Here is a 16,842-nt window from a genome sequence, read left to right on the forward strand (position 1 = left end):
GAGAAATGGAATCAGATGACGTAGTAGTTCCGGGTTCCTGAGTCCTTAGCAGAGGTAACTGTCGGTCATTCTGAATGGAGACACGAGTCACGACAAGCCGGCTTCCAAGTGCCAAAGGTAAGACTGCTGCCATGCTGTCAGTTACGATGGCTATCACTTGCTTGGCACCCACTTCTAATCTTATTATCGACTTTAACCGTTTGTAGATTAAAACGACGCCTAATGTGAGAGGGAAGCGTACAATTGGTTTAGGACGAATTGTTCCAATCTCCGTTGTTTGGCGGGCAAACCGGAGCGGAACACCGGCTTTTGTCTGTTTCGCCTTGACAATAAAGAGCCGATGTTACCGCTCGGTTGTTCAAATTATGGCACGAATAAGGTGGCGGTGGGTCTTTTTCTGTGGCGCAAGTGAACGGGAAATGTAGTAAGAGTCGGATAATGATGTCATACAAAGATAGCCTCAGTCCCATCATATTCGTCATTCATCCCACGGATATGAGTCGGCCGATGTTCCATCCACCACATGCGTCTTTATTTTGGGAACAACGTGCTATTTACTACTTTTATGTCTTTTATCTCATATTATTAACGCAATGTCTTTATTCCTGATCATGTACGTGTTACTTGAACGAATTCCGCTCCCACGCGAGAATAATTTGAAACATTTCTCGCCTCATTTTATTTAACTTGTCACAAACTATTTTGTGGTTCATTTAGCAAGTTGATCACCAGAGAGGTTACTAAGGAGGAGAACTTGACCTTCACAGTTTGAGGTGGTGAGATACTTAATTAAAGGGCTTGCTTGGAGGAGCTTCGCGGAGATTTAAATCGTTGCTTGTCATTGCCAAATACGGACATCTAATTGAATTGAATTAAATTAGCAGGACTGGATTGACGGCGCTAGACGTCCAATCCATTTGGACTGGGAGGTCTGCTGGCGCCATCAATGGCAGCTAGTGAGTTAAGGTTTTTAATGTTCACCTCCTTTGATCAGATTTTTTACGGTGATTAGTCCTGAGGCTGTTGAATAGTCTGGTTTTGCTCTCATGGTCATTGAGAATTGACATCACTTGACAACTTATGACTGCACAATGAAGCTGAACAGTACAACCAAGTAAGATTTATTGGAAAAAAGGCGGTTAGAGCCTAAAAAGTTCAAACGTATCAGTTCCACACATTGCATTTTCATTAGTTATTTTATTCCTAAGAGAACTACAAATAACAGTATAGAAAATGGATTTATGAAATGTACTGTGACCATCGTGTGCATAAACTTAACAGACAAGAATTCAAGTTTTCATGATCCTTTAGTACAGTAGTTATTTAAAAAAAAAAACAAAAAAACATTAATATCAAATAGACATGTGCCAATCACCGGTTTCAAGGTATACCGCGGTATGAAAATGTCAAGGTTCCAAAACCGCAAAAAAAATTTCCGTCATACCATCCTGAAAGTATTAGCTATTTTTTATGTCCGAAAAATGCATGGAGAAATCCCAGGCTTACATTTGTAAGGCTCAATCCTCCCCCTACGGTTGTTGCTCGGTGTCAGTGAGTCAGCTTTGCTCCTCCATGGCTGGAGAAGCTGAAACTCCTGAACATTTTACCCCCATCAAAGAAAACAAAATCGCTAGTATGGGAATACTTTGGCTACAGAGAAGTTAGACTGCCGCGGCTTAGAGGAAGAGGGCCAACCGACATGTAAAACGTGTGCGGCGGGTGGCTGACGAGGAGGCAACACCTCCGATATGATTTCACATTAAACATTGTCATGAACGTTTCCCACCAGCTAGGAGTTACTTCAGCGTGTTTACTGTGTCTGGTGTTGGTAAAACCATGTTTTTTTTTTTCTTCCTCTCTAACAACTGTCTGTTAATAAAGAGTGTGTGTATGATGTAAACATGATACAAGTTATACACGTGCCCATTATTGAAAATAATTCAATTACAGTGTATTTTTGTTCTGATGATCATAATGTTGCGCTGTGGGTTTAGGCTCACCTGAAGGACTGCATTTATTTCCATTTTATTTAGAATATTTCAAGTAATTTTGTTATTTTAACTTAACATTATACTTATATTTTAGTTTGCTAATATGTTTTGAAAAATAAAAATCCTGTTTAATGGAAAAAGGTTTTGGTTTTTTGGATTAAGGTTATCATAACGTCACATTATCACCGGCACATGCCTATAACATCAAATCAGAAGTAGTAATGAACAAGCTGTATATCACATTTTTCATTAATATTATGCTTTTCTGCAACGAGACTTATAGTAGTCTTTCAAAATTGTGATTTTTAAAACATTTTTTAAGTCCCTCCTTTGCTTTAGATGATGACTATTCAAATAATTTGATCAAATCAAATTCCCATTTTCCAAAGATTTTATCCGAAACCTTTTTCATGGGTGTTTCCTCTTCTCATATTTGGTCATTGAGGGTAGCTTTGCATACAATGCAAAAGTGGCGCCTCTAGAAATTTTCCATAGAGATGGCCAGATGGGGACACTTAAAATCTTGGGGTGGCACGCTAAAACTAAAAGCCATAATTTCAGAATTTGATTCTGTTGTTGTAGTAAACAGGCCAGTAGAAAACTGTCAGAAAAAGTTCAGCAGACGCCTACTTGTATAATATTTAAAGTTGCTAATGATTTAATGTGCATACTCCATAACAGCCCAGTCAACAATAAGTTCCACAGCTACTACAATCTGACATTATACTGGCCAGTTGGGAGGCCAACAAATTTATGGGAGTGCGTGGCTACCCCTGGCCAATTATAATCATTGTTAGTAATCTTATTCTTGCCACCATTTGACCATTCGACACCAAGTAGTTAAATAATCGGAATTCTTGCTCGATGCAGGGAACCTTTCGTTTGACACCCCCCAAAATTTTTTTGACAAAAATGGAAAATTTCAAAATGTATCTAGTTGTAAGATTTAAGGTTGAAAGGCACAACCTTGAAGGTAGAATGCAACCATTTTTTCCACTTTTCCAAAACATATTTGCGTCAAAGGTGCATACCGGAATTTAAAAAAAAAAAAAAAAAATTTTAAACCGTTGCACAAAAGTAAACCAGCAGTCAAAGCACTCAACCCTTGATGGCAACTTTTACTGTATGTTGCCAATAAAGTCCGAACTGTGCGCCTCAGGTTGTTTGCATTGATGCTTGCTCAAATTACGTCTTGCCTGCTTTGATGTACATCCTGTACATTATAGGGCCCCCTCAAAAAAACAAGGACATTTCCCTTAGTTCCTAGGACAGAAAGTACTCAGTCTAGATTGTAATGCGCAGGGGGGGGGGGGAATCCTCAGTTTTCGTGTGTATCAGCTCCTGTGCTGACAAAATAGAAGTAACTGCACTTGTGAATCACAAATCACTATTTAGATGAACTAGTAGTAATATTTGTAGAAATTTTAAAATGCATCGTAAGACATTTGCTTTCTCCATAGCTAATCTGTAGTCAATTTTTCTTTGGGATTCCTCACAACACGATGCAAAAATGTGGATTCAAAGGAATTGCTATGACTGTTTTCATAAGAGCGATAGGACTTGCTCTAGCAAGTTGTCATCCAATCAGAAATGTTGTTCAGGTTGCAGATCTCACCCCATGGGAAAAGGTTCCTGATCCATCTCAAAAGCAAGAACTTGGCTGAAAATTGACCAGGTATTTGATTTTCGAATGCGCACATATGGTGGAAACACGTCGAAATTTTGCAAAAGATGTGGGTGCAGAGAGAAAGGGCATTTTTACTTCTTGCTCTGTTGGAGAATTAAAGTGTGCGTGTTGTCATCTACACTTTTTGACAGGCTTTTTTGTTTGTTTCAGTTGAAGACTTGATATCTGCGGGGGACATCAGGCCATTTGTGGGCTTCAAAGACACATCGTTCTTCCCTAGTCTTTTTAAGAGCAGTGCCCCACCTGAAGCAGGACCCATCGCTGCCACTCTTCCCCTACCCCCACATAATCCTCCTGTAACGGTATGGGTTTTCAGTCAGATACTCTCCAATCTGTCCTCCTCTTTCCAGTCCACCTTGTGGTGTGGCTCTACTCTGTCCTCTCCTTCCTACCATGGTACTACATCACTGGTGCTGGCCAGAAGAACACTATGTCTAAGCGGGTCAAAGCCCGCTCCACGACCGGCCGTGCCGAGGGACCTTATCGTTGTGTGGACCGCTTTGAGTCTCTGGCTAAAGAAGACCTGCCTGGCAAGGACACTCTAGATAAGTTGTTCACGTTCGCTGTGGAACGCTTTGGAGATTCGCCTTGTCTTGGCACCAGAGAGTTGCTGAGTGAAGAAAACGAGAAACAGCCCAATGGGAAGATTTTTAAAAAAGTAAGACTTTTAGACATTTATTCAACTGAGGCAAGTTAACCTTAATTGATTTCTGTTTTTCTCCATCTCGACTCTACCTAGCTGATTCTTGGTGATTATAAATGGCTGTCCTACAATCAAGTTAACTCCCTGGTCAATCAGTTTGGAAGAGGATTGGCAGCTCTTGGCCAGGAACCCAAAAGTACCATTGCAATCTTTTGCGAGACCAGAGCAGAGTGGATGATCACCGCCCAAACGTGCTTTCGACATAATTTCCCATGTGTGTATTCTTAGGTGTTTCAAGATGTGTACTTACAACATCAGTTATTAATCACTCTTTTTTTTTTTTTTTCTTTAACAGTGGTGACATTCTATGCAACATTGGGAGAAGAGGCAATTGCCTTTGGACTAAATGAAACTGGAGTTTCACATCTTGTTACTAGTGCGGAGCTGCTAGAGACCAAACTAAAAGTGAGTTTACCCCTTAATGAGTACAGGGAGTTAAAAAATTGATCATGTGGTTACCTTTAACTCATCGCTGCCATTGACGACGACATACATACTATTCGTTTCAACTGGAGGACTGGCTGACTTGGAGGATTTGGGGGAAAAAAGTGCCACTTCTGAACTGAGTACAAAAGAAAAAAATATGCCATTGGAACAAATACAAATTCTCAAAATAAGCCTTTATATCTACTGAAATGATACTTTTAATTGAGAGCATTTTAATTGAGAGTATCTTAAGTGAGGTGTTTTTTTTTTTTTTTTTTTTAATTAGAAACACGTTCTTTTGGGGTGTGCGTTTCATTCAGTGCCAATGGCAGAGCTACATGTCCAATTCATTTTGACTGGAAGGTCATGCAGCGATTATTCGCTGCCTACCTCTCCCAGTTGAAATGGATTTGCTGTATAGCGCAGCCATCCCCTTGAGGAAAAAATAAAATGGCACACAGACCTAGAGGCGTGCGAAATGTCCGATTCTTAGATTATTCGCGATTCGGCCGTGGAAGATTCGAGAACGATTCACAAACATCCAAATTCCGATTATTGAATTATACCAGGTAAAGCAGAACTAAAACACAGTCAGCGCGGTCTTCAGGACGCAATGAGGAACGGACCGAGAGTAAATATCATGTACAACTCATGGCGCTAGATAATAAAACAATAATACCTGACTGCGGCCGACAGCTGCTTCAAACAACGCCCAGTTGCTAGTTGCTAAAAACTTACGGACATATATGGCTATAATAGATATCACATATATGTAGAACTAGATGCAAGATGACAGACGACGGCGGTGTTAAAACATAGAAAGAGAATGGTTGCGAAATGAGAGACTTGCCATTTAGTAGTTGCCGCATTGTAAACAGCCGCCATCTTAAAGCAGTAGACTTCTCTAGAAGGCTCTGTTGCAGCGAACCTAAATAAAGTTTTGTCTAAAATACTCCTAAATCGACAAAATCTTGACTTGAATCTATCTTTAAATGAAGAAACAGTTTTAAAATATTGACATGTCGAAAGTAGACTGAAGGGAAATTACGGAATAACGATAGCAATTTTAACAACTTTAACAGTTGATTCACATCATTAAATTAATTGAATGGAGTATTTTATTTACTGTTTCTAACTGTTAACTTGATAATGAAATATTAGTTTCGTTTAGCCTGAGAATATTTTTGAACAGTTTTGGAACTAATGTACAACACATTAAAGGCGCGGGGGGCTGGGGGGGGTAAAATCAATAATCGATTTATAATCCAATCGGAGCCTCTGAATCGTAATCGAATCGTTAGGTGCCCAAAGATTCCCTCTACACAGACCCATAGCACTATAATTTACAATGGCATTATTACTAGTTCTTCTAAGTTGTACATCTTGTTCTATTAAATTACATTTAATTTCAAGACTAAAAAGCAGTTCGCCAGTCTGTAAAAAATTGAATACATGACTCATTACAATTAGGGTTGGGCATCGACGGGATCCGCGAATAACACTCCGGTTCCCCTGGAACCGTCGATTTTAAGTTTTGATGCCCTGACCACTGGATAAATAGCTGCCGAACACCACGAAGAAGAAACCACACAAACACCACAAACAAGAAACCACATGAAGACGAGCTCCGTTACGAGCAAATCAAATGAAGTGGCTAATTTAGCTTCGCACAAAAAAGTGTTGCTTCGCTTCACATAAATGACAACAACAGAACAAACACACCGAAATTATATCAGACCCTCTGTTAACACGTGAAAACTTTAAAGATTTTGTTTTATAAAGGGTTCCCAACAATGTGTAGTGCAGAGGAGGTGTGTAGCGTCTGTACGTGTCGAGGATTCTTTTCCAACTAATGTTCTTTTTGCCTGCTGCTTCCAGTAGGTCACCACTAGGGGATGCGAAGCGTACATAGCAAAACCTAAGAAAAACTGTGAGTCCGGAGTTACAATAGTGACATCTTGTGGACTTATGAACAATATATTAGTTCAGAAAGGAATCAAACTTTAAAAGCAGTCAACTTAAGCTCAAGGGACAGAAAACCCCCCCCTTAACTAACTTGGAGAAATACCCCCTAAAACAAGCGATGCAATACAATAAACGCCTGCAGCATAAGACACTCTAAAACATAGGCAAAAGAATGTGTGTAAATGTTTTCTCTGTGAGCTTTTGAAAAATAAACATCTTTGTAAAAGCACACTATGTAAAGAAACTTAGTCATATTCAAGTTCAAAGACTGATATTTATATACAAGTTAAAACTAGCCCTGTGAGAAATTCATATCAAAGTTAATTGAAAGTTCATAAAATTTAAAAAATAATCGAGAAGTTAAGAAATTACTATAAACTATGCAATTTTTTTTACCTTTTCCATTAAAAGAATGAGAATCGAGAATTTTGGAACAGGAATCAAAACGTGGAATCGGAACCGTTCAAATTAAAATGATGCCCAACCCTAATTATAATGCTCAATATTGACATCTGTAAATTATGCCTAAATTTAGTTCTTTTCCTTTTAGCTCTTCCTTTCAGGGGTCGCCACAGCAAATCCGCTGTCCCCATTTAAACTTGCTTTAATTTGCCTTACATTCTTTTCTCCTCCAATTGCCAGTCCTACGAATACAAATCTATTGCCATCAGTATCTTGAGAATGTAGTTCCTCCCACACAAGCTTTTGCACAAATAGACAGCCTAGTAAATCACCTCAATGTGAAATCATGATGTTCAAAGCTAATCAAACAAGAAAATCACTACACGGGTCTCGGCTTCACAGTATGCTAAAAGCTTTGAAAGATGATTTCTCGCAGGCCCTTTGAGGCCATAACTTTGTTTTGTGGCAAATGTGGCAAAAAAAACCATATTCTGTAACCAGAATAAAGTTAACTTACTGGTTGGTGATGACATTTTTGCCCACATGCGCGAAATTTATTATCTGTGGGATTTATATTTTTCAGTTCCTGGAAATGTTTTAGTTTTAATGTACTGTACACAAGCCATTAAGTAATGATAGTGAAAACTGTTGTGTTTTTATAGCGCTATGAGTGGATTCAGAATTAAAAGTAAATAGTGTGAAAGCATTTTGACGTCACATATTTATTTGCTTTTGTTTTATCTAGAATGTCCTTCCGAGTATCCCAAAACTGAAACACATAATCTATGTGGACCAGAAAAAAGTGAACAATGAGGGCTACCCTGCAGGACTCTCCATCCACAGCATGCAAGCAGTGCAAGATCTGGGCGCACTGCCTGAAAATAGTGCGTTCTCTCTCACTTTTTTTTTTTTTTTTTTTTTCTAACCATTTGCAGTACCTGGAAGAATTAACATAAACCATTTGAGGTTTTATTTCTTCAGCTTCCTCAAATTAATTATCCTGTAATCTTATAAAGTATACTTGCTCTCCAGCATGAAGCATTTATAGTTGTCAAGCTTGTCAAATGTGAAGTTTGTTGTGGGTAGTTTTTCTGTTTAGTTTTTCAACAAAAGTGTTTGGGGTTCATTCCAAACAGGCTGAATTTGGTCCCATGAGTATCAACATGGATTTCTAAGTTTCTTTACATATGGGCATTTTTTTTCTTTCAAGTTTCATGCACCTGTTTTTCACATGGTACAATGTTCTAAAGGCCCAGTGAACTTTCATAATAAAATAGCAATAATTATTGACATCAAAATGACAACATTTTAAAAGTTTTTTTTGTTTTCTAGTGGGACAAGAACTTGTGAAGCCACAGCCCACTGACCTGGCTGTGATTATGTACACCAGCGGCTCCACTGGGCGTCCCAAAGGTGTCGTAATTGTCCACAGTAATTTGATTGCCGGGATGACGGGCCAGTGTGAACGCATTCCAGGACTCGGGTAAGTTTAAATATTAAATAGTCAGGTCAAAGCAGCTTTATTCATTGACTGACTTCTGTTTACAGTTTTATTTTTAAAAAATGGACTGTGTAAGAAAGGAAAAACAGGTGTCAGTCACACAAAAAAGTAGAAGCCTCTTGGCATCTGTAAAATCTGGATTGGAACAGTTTAAAAACAGGACTAATCAACTACTGTCCCATTAAAAAATGGACTGCATGTTTTCTTGGTTACATAGTTGCAAAAAAGAGCCTCACGCAAATAGCTGATTGTTATTTTTATCTGCCAGCTACCAGAGATGACAGAATGTGTGATTAGATAGATATAAGGAAGCAAAATGTTCAGCAATCGTGTCACGCAGCATTCATACAGAGCCTCGCTAGATTAATTTGTTTAATCATCAACATCATGTTTAGAAGGTCTACACTAGGTTGCATGTAACTTTTCTGATCCAAACCACAGCAGAGGAGTAATAACAATCGTGTACATGTTGTCAAGTCTTTTTCAAGTTTAACCCATTCCCAGTTCTTGGCTTCTCTTTAATTAGATAAAAAGGGTAACTTTTCACATTTTGTCGAAATGTTGGAAGTATTACCTGTTCACGTTTTTTTAATCAAAACGGCACACGTCGAAGCATTCTGATAAATTGGTAATTGATTTTCCCTGAAGGCCAAATTTTACAGTATTTTACACAAATAAAACTCCAAAATTGCCACAAAATAACAGAAGATGCCACAAAACAAGGGTTTGGTCTCAACATTGGTAGGGAAGATTTAACAGCATAACCTGCATGTACACTTTTTGCTGGGGAAGGGACATTTATAAAACCAAACAAATTATTGAATGGGGGTTAAGGGTACATTTCTCACGAATATGAACCTAATTAATTAATTTAAATTGCAATATCTGAACATAAATCACATTAACATACTCAATAAAAACTTGTTAATCTCTTCACTATCCAGGAATGCAAAAAGTAAACATTTGTCTTAAAACCACTCAACATTGTTTAAATAAATAAAATATAACTGAATAGTCAGGGAATAACAAAAACTAAGCCTGCAGGCAGGACTGAACAGGCCCTCGCACTTTGGCGCAACTTGGACGTCATGCAGGTTAGGGTGGTGGCAGATCGTCTCCTCTCATCATCTCCTAACCTAACTTGCTCTGAACTCGCCTCTTTTTTGGGGATTAGAAATACATTCACACACCTAGGTGAAAAAGCCCCTATTGAAGAGAGTCTTACAAACAAGGAGGTGCTACTGAGCTGTGCAGCCACGCCCTTATTCAAAACCAAAATGAATCTTCTAATTGGGCCAATTTGACTAAGTGTGCCAAATTTTGTGGGTCTACAAGCTGCCTAAGTCCCTGAAATTTTTTTTACTTCCGTTAATAGTCGAGTCACGGCAACAGACAGACGTGTAGACATGGGCCTTAAATTGTAGTCTTACAAAAGGTCTTAAACTACAATGACCAACCTGAAAAGAACTGGACATGTACAGGTAAAATGAGTGACTTTGTATTGCCACTAGTTGGGTGTAGGGTTGATGCAAATGACCCCTACAGGTCCCTTCAGGGTACGGCTCTCACCAAGCACAGGAGGTTTGGCGCAGATATGTTGTATGGCTGCCAAGTTATGACTGTTCAGAATTTGTGGCGAGACGGAATGGCGACTGTCATTTTCACTTTCCTGTTGGACCCCTCTGCTTCAACGAAACCTCAACATTTTTCATCAGGCACCTGAACACATGTCTTAAGGCTCCCCTGATGCAGGTTTGAGGTCAATAGATTTTTTTTCCCTTGGAGGAGGAGCCTGTCTCGTAAAAAAAAGGGTATTTCCTGTTCCCACTAGGGGGCACCAGGCCTAATGGGCAATATTTGAATGCAGTCGTGTTCAGGCTGGGATACCTCACATACATGCAATATATGAAAAAGATGACTTTGGCACCCCCGTCCAGGTCAGGCCGGGAATGAAAACTCACTTTTTTGAGAACTTAAGATCACATGTCTCCTGAGCAATCTCACCAATTTTGAGGAGGATCCAACTAACTCCCTAGGCACCAAGGTCTCAAATGTGCATCCTGTTAATTGATAAAAATTTCGCATTCAATCCAACATAGCCGATTTCCTGTTGGGTTTGTAATATGGGTGCAATACTTTTTTTGAGCAGGTTTTCACAACGTACCGACTCCCCCAAATGTCATCACTCTACGTTGAAAAAACCTAAATAGAGAAGCCTTTTTATAAAAAAATTCAAGGGGGCGCCACTGAGCCATTTTGTTACATTTTTTTGGGCAATCTTGCAAAATTATCAAAATTTACGTGACGCCCCACGTATGTGCAAATTTTGGTGAGTTTTCGATCATGTTCAGGCCTCCAAATTGGCCATTTTCATTTGCCAAGTAGAAGGGGTGCACGATATCCATTTTTTTAAAAACCGATATCGATAACTTGCTGCTCCTCAAGGCCGATATCGATACAATAACCGATAATATATATATATATATATATATATATATAATTTTTCAATGTATATTCACCTGAGATTTTGAAGACCAGTAGGTCAAAAATACTAGTGGTTGATTCAGCTTAGATTTGCCTTTGATCGAACCAGAATTTTCATGACGACATGAACATTATTATAATGAACAAAACAAAGACAGTAACTAAACTTTGCGTACTGGAAAAACAGGAGTGGAAACAAACGCACAAATCCCAATCCGACACCGTGCCAAAAATATTATTAATCGGGCCGATATTATGTTATCGGATTTATTGGGATGACGTCATAATTCCTATTAGTGGACCGATAATTATCGTGCACCTCTACCAAGTAGAATAAATAATAATAATCCTTTGCATTACAATAGGGCTCTCCCACACTTAGTGCTCAGGCCCTAATAAATAAAAATGGAGCCTTTGTTCTGGTAGAACACTACTGCTTTTGTCCACAAGAACAACCCAATTCAACAAAAACTGAAAGCTCCTTTGGGTCGCTTTTAGACCATCTAAATAAAATAAAAATGAAAATTGGGGAGAAGGGGTAAACCTCGGTTCACTACATTTCTCACAGTTTATGTAATGTTAACAGTAGAAAACACCTACAGGAGGACACCTCTCGAAGCAGCTTCCTACTCGAGTTTTGCCGGTTAGTGTATTCAGTTTAATGTTATGCTAACTTTGATGCAGGTCGGACTTTCAGTAGCACAATCGGTGGTGTGTTCTCCACCTCCACAACATTTTTACATTACTTACAGTGGCTGCTGCTAGCCGAAAAAACTTGTAATATTCAGTCTCTTCAAACGGGCCGGAGGAGGCAGCATGCTGTCGAGATCGTCTGTGTCGGGGCTGTGTGCCTGGGCTAATCGAACATGCATTTAAGGGGGAAAAATTGATCAGCACATTCAGAAAGTGAAAAGGGTAAATGTAAGTCTGAACATATTGAAAATAATTCACCTAATAATGGTAGGGTTAATGCTAGTCTTACAAATAAGGGAAGACCGTCTAAATGACCTATATAACTGGTCATTATATAATGTAAATAAGGTTGCTTGTGTTATGACCCTACCGTCCCTATGCAAACCTACACCCTTGCAATGAAACCTCAGTATGTGAAACTAGTACCTCTTTCATCACTTATTTCTCAAAAAATGAAGTGCTCAGTAACAGTACTTCCTATCTTAATAGACTTGTGGCTGTCTTAAAAGGTGCCTGACTAAAATACCAATAACTTCTGAACTCAGTAATGGAAAAAGTAGTACTGTATTACTAAAAAGGGAAATTAAGTGCTTTGTGTAAACCAACTCATATTTTTTTCAGCCCTAAGGATATTTACATCGGCTACCTGCCTCTGGCTCATGTGCTGGAAATGACCGCAGAGATCAGCTGTGTCACATATGGATGTCCGATTGGCTACTCTTCCCCTCACACACTGTCAGATCAGGTAAATTGGTCTCCACAAACTTGTATTCATCACGTTGCCTTTGACCTCATCATCCATTGTTGGTTTTGTTCTTTTTTAGTCCTCCAAAATAAAGAGAGGAAGCAAGGGAGACTCAACTGTGCTAAAACCTACACTGATGGCAGCTGTTCCGGTAAAGATCCTGTTGTTTTTTTTCACTGCTCTGACATCTCCTGCTTTCTCAACCCTTGTCGCCCCCGATGAATAGGAAATTTTGGATCGCATCAACAAGAACGTGATGAGCAAAGTGCAAGAGATGAGCTATGTTCAGAAGATGCTTTTCAACATGGGCTACCGCTACAAACTTAAGCAGATCATGAGAGGCTACGATGCACCACTTTGCAATGCGTAAGGACTTTCTCATGTTGCTATAGGGGGGAATGAAAGCTGAGCAACACGTTGAACTTGAAATTGTAAGGTGTGACACTCGTATGTTCTTGTGTAGCCTGTTGTTCACCAAAGTGAAGAAGCTGCTGGGCGGGCGAGTGCGGTTGATGCTGTCGGGAGGAGCGCCTCTGTCCGCAGCGACCCAGAGGTTCATGAATGTGTGCTTCTGTTGCCCTGTCGGCCAAGGTTATGGCCTCACTGAAACCTGTGGTGCAGGCACCATCACTGAGGGTAAGGCCATATCTGTAAAAAAGCTATTCAGTTTGAATAAAAATAATTTTGGGTGCTTTATCTTTTTTTTTTTTTCAAATGATTTGCACAAAAGCAGGAAATTATTCATCACACTTCTGGGAATATTTTCTTCTCCGTCACAAAAAAATTGGTCTCCAATCTTTACGCTGGGTGTATTTTAAGAGTTAGCTTGAAGAAAACGAACATTTGATTCCCTGCCAACCAGCGAGAATTCAAGCTCCTCTAAACCGGTTGGTTATGTACCTCCGAGAAGGGCAAGTTAGTCCTCCTCTCAACCGGTTTCATGAGAATAGTTTTGTAAGAATCTGACCTTTTGATGTCTTCCATTTCAAACATTTCAACGTTAGCAACAAAGTTTTCAAATGACTTCAAGGACAAGAACACTGTTGACTTTCACTAGAGTAGAATGGACCACACTTGAAGCAGTTTTGATGAAAAGCATAAAACTGTCGGTGCATTTGTTACTATAAATGGAAGAATACAATGTAACCAAAATAGGGATTAGTCCCAGAAATGACATTCTTGGCTTTTCTTCATGCTATGAAAGTTAGAAATATCGCAATAAAGAGCATTACACTGTAATGTATCTGCAGTGTCAAGGTCAGGATGTTTGGGCCGAGCAAACCGACGTTTGCTTGATAACGTCTCACTAGGCAACACTTTAGAGCCAATTGCAGAGCTAAAGTTAATTCCCTGTATGCTGAAAATATTAAAGTTTACTGTAAATTAGTGCTGCAACGATTAATCGATTAACTCTAGTAAATCGATTTAAAAAAAGATTCAAATTATCATACCTGTCAACCCGAGGCCGTTGGCAATCATAGTGACGTATGCCCTTACAAAATGGTGACTAATCTTACAATTTTTTATATAGCGTGCAATATGCAACAAAAATGAAACATTAAAAAATTAAATTACATTACCGATGCAATCTTTGAGTCAGGGAACATTTGCTAATTCTGAGAAGGGATCAGCAATAGTTGCAGGCAAATTGCAGCAACAAATTGGCAGAATAAAATCTCTGCTTTCTTTACAGCATCCGATGAGTGCGTGGTTTTGTTTTGCCGTAAAAATTATTCATTGATAGGCTTGTAGCTTTTCATTCTGCAGACTGCATCTTGATGACCTTTTGTCTTGAAGTGCTTTCTGAGATCCTGATGCCGAAATTTTAGTGTTCAATCCACACGGCACGCAAAATGAATACTGCGGTCCTTTCGAAGACGCTTTTATCCATCCTGTGTATTCTCCAGTTTGTGCCTCCCATTCTGGTAGATGGCGTCCGTGGGCAACAGTTTCTTTTCTTACAAGCTGGTTCATCCATATTTTTATTACGTTTGTGTATCAACTTTGTCGACTGCGAATCACGAAATGGTGGCGGAAGTGCAAGTGCAGTCACGTAATCAGAAGAAGCAGACGTTTAGGTCAACGTGCAATTCTCGCGAGCAAACTGTTACAGACCAATTTGGTTCATTGTCTTGTTGCCGAAATGGTGACAAAATCAGAATGGAGTAAAAAAACACGTAATGCACGAAGATTTTGAACGTACGGCGTACACATTTAAAAAACAGTGCTCACTTGTACAAATTACGCCGAAACCAGACAACTTGACAGGTATGAATTATATTTTGCTGCTTCGAGTATTCGTTTAATTAAAGTCATGTTGTAATAAATTGTTTTGAAAGAGTTTGCATTTAGTTTTATTGATTTGGGTGGATAAACTGCTCTCTAGTGGAAACAGTGAATATGACAACTCATTTCCAATGGCTCAATCCAGCTGCTCCCTGTTAAGACCAATACAAGCCAAGTTTTTGTTTGAGCTAATGTTTTTTTTTTTTTTTAATGCATTGCATGCAGCCGTTTTTTTTGTGGGAATATGTGTTTGAACCATTTGTTAAGAACATTGTAAAGAGAAAAAATATCATTTTATAGCATTTAAGCTAGCGTACGTTTGCTATGCAAGTTGGCCAATTCATTTATTTAATTTTTAATACCGTTTGAGGCTAAACTCAGGTATTTTAATTTAGTTTTAAATGAAAGTGCATTTCTGCATAGCTTGAGGAGACACTCGGAAGTTTTATTTTGTGTTCGCATTTAATGCTCTTGTGAAAGTGCAATCTTAGAAAGCCATTGTTTTCCATCTCCCGATTATTCGAACTAGTTGATTGATTGACTCCTAAAATAATCGATAGCTGCAGCCCTACTCCTACCGTTGTACGATGTAGAAACAGTTGTTCTGCAAAGTAGAAATAGAACATATTACTAATAAAGTCCTCTGAATGCTGACTGAAAATAGCTAGTTGGCGCTATTATCGCATCCTCTCATCATAACAGTGTATATTCGTTCTTTCATTCAAGCTAGTGTACTAGTACGTAGCGTTGAATGATGCCCTATTAAAACAAACAGTGTATATTCATTCTTTCATTCAAGTGTACTGGTACGTAGCATTGAATGATGCCGTATTAAAAAAAACGTTAGCATTTTATAGCATTTGAGCTAGCAGACTTTTGCTATATAAGTTAGCAAATTGTTCTTTTTTTGTCCTTGGATCCTCATTAATCTAATTTTTTTTATACCGTTTGAGGCTAAGCTCAGGTATTTTAATTTTTTTATGTTCCTTATCCGATTAGTCGATTATTTGAACTAACTAGCTCATCAATTAATCGACTGCCGAATTAATCGATAGCTGCAGCCCTACTATAAATAATGTAGAAAGAATTTTTCGTGCTACTACTCAAAATACACTTAAAATGGATTTATGATGGTAGTCCTGACTTTTGTTATCCTATCGTACAGTTGCAGACAACAGCACCGGCCGTGTAGGAGCGCCACTTATTTGCTGTGAGGTCAGACTGCGAGACTGGGCTGAAGGTATGTCTGTCTAGCTGACGTGTTACATCTTGAAGCACATTCCAGTAAAACGAGCATTCATTGCTGCGGGCTTATTAAAGTTGATCATACATTTCTTTTTTAAACAGGTGGCTACACCAGCAAAGACAAGCCCAACCCAAGAGGCGAGATACTAATTGGCGGCCCCAATGTGACCATGGGCTACTACAAGTACGAGAGCAAAGATGAGGATTTTTTTGTGGATGAGAAGGGTCAAAGATGGTTTTGCACCGGAGACGTTGGCGAGGTTCACCCGGATGGCTGTCTGCAAATAGTTGGTGCGTGTCATCACCACAAAGGACCTGCAGCAAACTTTTCATTGGCTCGGTTGTCATAGCATGCTTCTATTTTTGTTCAGATCGTAAGAAAGACCTGGTCAAACTTCAGGCGGGAGAGTATGTGTCTCTCGGCAAGGTGGAGTCCGCCCTGAAGAACAGCTCCCTTATAGACAACATCTGCGTTTACGCAAACAGGTGAGTCACGCAAAACCAATGCTAATTCAATAAAGACTCAGGATTTTTGTGTTTGAGTAAGGGGAACTAATCAGAAGGTGTCACTCTTCATGAGTCGTTTAAACGAAGGATGCTGCAAAACTTGACATGATCTCAAATGTCTAATAAACTGTTTCTGCACCTAACTTAATGCAAATACTCCGGATAGCTGTAATTCGCATCTTGAATATAAGAGGGTGGGCTTCTTGG

General features: G+C 39.1%; 1 protein-coding gene across 7 annotated transcripts in view; it reads left to right on the forward strand.

The window, feature by feature from the left end:
- The window catches only part of acsl4a (acyl-CoA synthetase long chain family member 4a), a 23,192-nt gene continuing 6,350 nt past the window's right edge, over positions 1 to 16,842 (forward strand). The window contains exons 1-14 of one of the 7 annotated variants that reach the window (XM_057849736.1): positions 1 to 117; positions 3,829 to 3,980; positions 4,100 to 4,336; positions 4,418 to 4,595; positions 4,677 to 4,786; positions 7,920 to 8,058; positions 8,507 to 8,657; positions 12,474 to 12,597; positions 12,677 to 12,748; positions 12,824 to 12,963; positions 13,061 to 13,233; positions 16,049 to 16,123; positions 16,231 to 16,419; positions 16,500 to 16,614. In XM_057849736.1, the coding sequence (XP_057705719.1) occupies positions 75 to 117; positions 3,829 to 3,980; positions 4,100 to 4,336; positions 4,418 to 4,595; positions 4,677 to 4,786; positions 7,920 to 8,058; positions 8,507 to 8,657; positions 12,474 to 12,597; positions 12,677 to 12,748; positions 12,824 to 12,963; positions 13,061 to 13,233; positions 16,049 to 16,123; positions 16,231 to 16,419; positions 16,500 to 16,614 (1,898 nt within the window). In that variant the 5' untranslated portion in view covers positions 1 to 74. Of the gene's footprint in view, positions 118 to 184; positions 777 to 838; positions 957 to 3,579; positions 3,667 to 3,828; positions 4,337 to 4,417; positions 4,596 to 4,676; positions 4,787 to 7,919; positions 8,059 to 8,506; positions 8,658 to 12,473; positions 12,598 to 12,676; positions 12,749 to 12,823; positions 12,964 to 13,060; positions 13,234 to 16,048; positions 16,124 to 16,230; positions 16,420 to 16,499; positions 16,615 to 16,842 lie in introns of those variants that run through there. The other 6 variants (XM_057849737.1, XM_057849738.1, XM_057849740.1 and 3 more) reach the window with 6 other exon arrangements.

This window comes from Corythoichthys intestinalis, chromosome 11 (genome assembly GCF_030265065.1).
Source record: "Corythoichthys intestinalis isolate RoL2023-P3 chromosome 11, ASM3026506v1, whole genome shotgun sequence".
Taxonomy (NCBI): Eukaryota; Metazoa; Chordata; class Actinopteri; order Syngnathiformes; family Syngnathidae; genus Corythoichthys; species Corythoichthys intestinalis.